Genomic DNA, 6,004 nt, shown 5'->3' on the forward strand with positions numbered 1-6,004 from the left:
GGATGAATTTTGGTCCGGGGGCCGGAACATAATTACTAATCATTAGTAGACTGCAAAGTGACCCCAAGAAGCCCAAACAGATATAATATTTCACTAAAACGTAATCATTTCAAACCTTGCTTACATTTGTATTGATCGCATGCGAGGAAATACTTGGGAACAGTATTTTATGTCCAACAATAATAAATAAATAAAAATATGAATAAATAATTTTAAAAACGTGCCAGTTGGGGAACCCTGGTCTAGAGACTATAGACTACAGGAGGGCAGCTCTCCAGGAACAGAGTTGGAGTTAAAACCTACAGGAGGGTATCTCTCCAGGAACAGAGTTGGAGTTAAAACCTACAGGAGGGTAACTCTCCGGGAACAGGGTTGGAGTTAAAACCTACAGGATGGTAGCTCTCCAGGAACAGGGTTGGAGTTAAAACCTACAGGAGGGTATCTCTCCAGGAACAGGGTTGGAGTTAAAACCTACAGGAGGGTAACTCTCCAGGAACAGTGTTGGAGTTAAAACCTACAGGAGGGTAACTCTCCAGGAACAGGGTTGGAGTTAAAACCTACAGGAGGGTAACTCTCCAGGAACAGGGTTGGAGTGAAAACCTACAGGAGGGTAACTCTCCAGGAACAGGGTTGGAGTTAAAACCTACAGGAGGGTAGCTCTCCAGGAACAGGGTTGGAGTTAAAACCTACAGCAGGGTAACTTTCCAGGAAACGGGTTGGAGTTAAAACCTACAGGAGGGTAACTCTCCAGGAACAGAGTTGGAGTGAAAACCTACAGGAGGGTAGCTCTCCAGGAACAGGGTTGGAGAGCTCTGCTCTAGAGTCTAGAGATAACGATAGAGGAATATGCCCTCTTGTGGACAATGTAGTTACAGTCTTCTCAAGAGAGCTTCAACAACACTGATGCCCATGTAGAATTGGAGTTTCAACAACACTGAAGAATTGTGGCTATAGAGGACTATGATATTGTTGGACTCAAACGCATCTCTAGTTTCCAGAATAAGGGGCTAAACGTAGTACTGCAGTAGCCTAGTCAACAGAAAGTATGGGCTAAGTCTCATATTAATACATAAATACATGGATTCCAGTTAAGGACACATTTCAATGCCCTTAAAGAAAAAATATATCGGTATACTCTCATCCAGGATAATTCTCATCCAGGATAATTACCTCGAAAACTGTTTAGGCAAATTAAAGGTTGGGTCAGCAGAGGGTTTCCAGTTGTATGTTTACAGGTGGTGTGTGTGTGGTCAATTGGATACGCGCCACTTGTGCGCATGAATGAGCCAGCGTATAATGATCATGTTTATCCAAACTAGAGGAATATAAGAATAACGTTTAGATATTCATCGTTTGGCTCCATATCGTGTTACTGTTTTACTTTAGTGTTTCATTTCATCTTGAATTACAACATGGTGCATGGCATACGTTGAGTTAAAATCTAGATTGTTTGTTGTGCATAAAAACAAATATTGCATTCAACGCTTAACCTTATTTATGTTTTACCTAATAGTGTCATTACACATAAGCCTATTAAACGAGATTAAAATCAAACAAAATGTGTTGCTTTGATAAACCTGTCCAATTTATATTCTAGGCTATACAATACCAATCCCGCCATTGATGAAGTACGCTTTCAGCGGTCTGCGACTTTGTTTTCAGCAGACCATGCAGCGAGAGGAGTTCCTCATAGTTCCTTGCTCGCGCCCACCCCTCTTTACACGTAATATACTTTATTGGCCAATCCTCTCTCTCTCCAAATCTTTACGCCATACAGGCTATAAGAACTCCGTAACTTTCTCAAGTATCAGAAAACATTTCTTGTCTCGGGATCCCATGTATGGATACTTTATTATTGGTGTCTTCAAAGGCGGTGAATCGAAGGCGCAACTGGAATTAACCGTTAAGTTGATGCGAGGATCATTCGGACTGACTGTCGCTTGTCTGTCTTCTAACTGAGCGGTGATGTCTGAGGAAATGACCGGGGAAGAGTCGAGCTCCCCAGGCTCTCCACTAGACAGTCTCAGCAACAGTGAGGGGGAACTGGATAGGCAACCGAAGAGATGTGGGAGGAAAAGGACATCAAGCAGGAAAAACGGGGAGGATTCAGATAGCCCTACCCCTGGGAAAAGAGGGAAAAAGTCAAGCAGCAGCAGTCCACATTCTTTCGAAGACCTACAGACGCAACGAGTCATGGCGAACGTGCGCGAGCGGCAGAGGACGCAGTCACTCAACGAAGCTTTCTCGTCTTTGCGGAAAATTATCCCCACTTTGCCCTCAGACAAACTGAGCAAAATACAAACCTTAAAACTTGCTGCCAGGTACATCGATTTCCTGTACCAAGTTCTGCAGAGCGATGAATTGGACTCCAAAATGGCAAGTTGTAGTTATGTGGCTCATGAGAGATTAAGCTATGCGTTTTCTGTATGGAGGATGGAGGGCGCTTGGTCCATGTCAGCATCTCACTAGCTCACGGCCGAAGAGCTGTAGTCCAAAATGGTATGCTCTGTTTTCCAACTCATTGTCTTACTTTTTAAGACCGTACTACATAGCAACCATTTCAGTTGATGTTCGTTGTACAAAAATGGCTAAATACAAAAACAATCACTTTAGGCCTATGGGCCTACTACATTTGACTATAGCCTATTTGGGCTATTGGTTTTTTTAACAGTATCAGCTTAAATAGTGTTCTACTTTAATAGACTATTGTACTTTCCTGGATCTGTGAGTCATACTGCAGACACAAACAAGTCTAGGTTGCTGTGTTTTGTTGAACTTTTTCGTAGTCTGGGGTTAATAATGAATCGTCTTTTTATAAATGTTCTGATCTGCAGGTGACAGCTGATTCTGCTTATCAATATGACAACGGGGCAATTCTGGAGAATAATGCTGGAAACACACAGAGCTGCGGGTTATGGGAGCAAACTTTGACAACTATTTAAAACCAGAGGACAGGGCGTGGGGAGAGCACTTTGCCTGGGAAAGGCCCGCTTTTGGACGACCTGGATCTGCATTCAAGTGCTAGGCTACTACACTACTACATTCTGATATACGTTATTTTTTTTATTGTTGACGACGAATGTTACTTGGAAATGTATGTTTTTATGCATGTCTTTGACTCTGTGGACCGTATTCTGTGGAGGTTAAAGGGCAGCATCGACGCATTTGTCTCAGTTTCCGTGTGAGACTTTCGATGAGGACTGACTGCGGTATTATAGGCTAATGGGTTGAAATAATGTGTCGCCAACCTGTGCAAAAAGAATTGAGGTTATTCTTTTCAGAATACATTTATTTATTTATTGATGACACATGTTACATGAGGAATAGATATTATGTCTGAAATGCATTCCTATTTTTATTATTGTTGTGTAAATAATTGTATATTTTCCGCAATAAAGTAAATGATAAAACAAAATTATTGCCCTTTTTACTTCATTAATTAAGTTTTGGTTACTTCATGAATTAAGTTTTAACCAAACAAATATGGTATGAATATACAAATCTAAATGTCGTAGGATCGAACAACTGTCAAATACTTTAGTAAGTCCCTCTTTTGATGCAAACATGCAATGTTATGCAGCAGAGTTATCTGATGGGCTACCAGTTAGGCTACTTCGACTTTTATTCTGACACAAAGAGTTAATAAATTGTCAGTAAGTCTTCACATTGAAGGGAATGTTTATAATGTGTCCTGCTCCAATCCACAAGTGGACCATGCTTAACATTCACATTTACGACAACAACTTTCGCAGAGATCATTCAGTAAGAGGGGTGTATGAAATGTGTTAAAACTGTGTCCACCTGGGAAACGTTTCACGGTTGTTTTTGGCATGGTCTTATAATCAACATAATCACGCTTCATCTTAAACCAACATACTCCTGAAATGCCTCCGAATATCGTATTTCTCTCGACCCAATGGGACTGAGGGTTATGAAAGACTAAATAATCATAATATTTATTATGTTTGTTTTGTAGTAATGAACGGACATTGTTGGAATAATGTATTATTCATATTATTATTATTATGAACAATATTATTATTATCCTATTTGTAAAATAAACCAGACTACTACTTTAATTATTATTGTATAGTAGTAGGCAAACTTTGCCGTTTATAATTGTGTGGCAATACTTTGTGCGTCACTAAAGCCTATAGTGTTGACATTTGCTAATATTACATGTGCCTGATGAATGAGGTTATTCCATGTTCCTGATGAAGGAGGTTATTCCATGTTCCTGATGAAGGAGGTTATTCCATGTTCCTGATGAAGGAGGTTATTCCATGTTCCTGATGAAGGAGGTTATTCCATGTTCCTGATGAAGGAGGTTATTCCATGTTCCTGATGAAGGAGGTTATTCCATGTTCCTGATGAAGGAGGTTATTCCATGTTCCTGATGAATGAGGTTATTCCATGTTCCTGATGAAGGAGGTTATTCCATGTTCCTGATAAATTAGGTTATTCCATGTTCCTGGTAAATTAGGTTATTCCATGTTCTTGATGAATGAGGTTATTCCATGTTCCTGATAAATGAGGTTATTCCATGTTCCTGATAAATGAGGTTATTCCATGTTCCTGATAAATGAGGTTATTCCATGTTCCTGATAAATGAGGTTATTCCATTTTCCTGATAAATGAGGTTATTCAGTGTTCCTGATAAATTAGGTTATTCCATGTTCCTGATAAATGAGATTATTCCATTTCCTGACAAATTAGGTTATTCTACGTTCCTGATAAATGAGGTTATTCTATGTTCCTGATAAATGAGATTATTCAATTTCCTGACAAATTAGGTTATTCTACGTTCCTGATAAAGGAGGTTATTCCACGTTCCTGATAAATGAGGTTATTCTATGTTCCTGATAAAGGAGAATATTCTGTTTTCCTCATAAATGCGGTTATTCTGTTTTCCTGTTAAATTAGGTTATACCATGTTCCTGATAAATTAGGTTATTCCACGTTCCTGTTAATGAGATTATTCCATGTTCCTGATAAATTCGATTATTCTGTGTTCCTGATAAGTGAGGCTATTCCATGTTCCTGATAAATGAAGTTACTCCATTTCCTGATAAATGAGGTTATTCAGTCTTCCTGATAAATGAGGTTGCAATTCGACATGATTGATCAGTTGCGTGAACTTGCTTCTTTCTTTAATGAGAAATGGAGAATAGTTTTGCAAAAGCTGAAACATACTAAATTAATATAGACCTATTCAATTGTGATATATATATTGATATGCGATTCATAACACCTTAAATCATGATATTGAATATAGCCTAGTATGTAGCCTAGACGGTGTAGCAGGCCTATTGTAATTGACTGTCTGTATTATCTTAGGCTACTTCTAATCTATTCACAAACAGTCATGTTACTTTGCTAAATGTAATAGGCTACTGATGCGAGACAGAGTAAAATATTAAGCTTAAGTTAACAAATATTGTTGGCGTGTTTTATTTTCTGTCTGTGGCTTTCATATAAACATAAACTATTTAATAAGTCGAACTGATGATCGCACGTTATTTCCCATATGGCGGGCTATAATAGCAAGCGTTTAGGCTAAAGCTCCTGCAAACCGCCTGTAAATCAAAGCACGTCCAATGAATTGATCCCCATATTCTTCACCGATTTCTTTGACGTGAACGGGTGTTGATTGATTATTAGCATTAGAATGTATTAAAGGCCATGTGCATCAGTTGTAGATGCTGTGTAAACATGTCCCTTTAAAGCAAATAACGCAGAATAACTGATTGTCAATCGTCGATCGCAGGCGTGTTCCCTCAGAATACATGTTCAATCAAAGTATTGCATAGCCTGCAATTACTGCCCCTGGACGCTTAATCTGTCCATCCGTTTGTTGAATCTGGTAAAGCATGTTGGACTCTTCAACCCTCCTGAAGTCGTTTCATTCAAAGCACGTGTCCGTTTGAAGGTGTGCAATTGGCTTGTGAGGCATGTATGGAATTCCCAGATGTCTATGAAATTCAAGGCGCCTTTGGTAGGCCCT

At 39.2% G+C, this 6,004-nt stretch overlaps 1 protein-coding gene across 1 annotated transcript; it reads left to right on the forward strand.

The window, feature by feature from the left end:
• Positions 1 to 1,728: 1,728 nt before the first annotated feature.
• LOC123743190 (twist-related protein 2) lies at positions 1,729 to 3,415 on the forward strand. The gene is made up of 2 exons (XM_045719158.1): positions 1,729 to 2,499; positions 2,835 to 3,415. Exon 1 carries the CDS (start codon positions 1,966 to 1,968, stop codon positions 2,467 to 2,469), a length of 504 nt encoding a protein of 167 aa, XP_045575114.1. The 5' UTR covers positions 1,729 to 1,965; the 3' UTR covers positions 2,470 to 2,499; positions 2,835 to 3,415.
• The last annotated feature ends 2,589 nt before the right edge of the window (positions 3,416 to 6,004 follow it).

This window comes from Salmo salar, chromosome ssa05 (genome assembly GCF_905237065.1).
Source record: "Salmo salar chromosome ssa05, Ssal_v3.1, whole genome shotgun sequence".
Classification (NCBI taxonomy): Eukaryota; Metazoa; Chordata; class Actinopteri; order Salmoniformes; family Salmonidae; genus Salmo; species Salmo salar.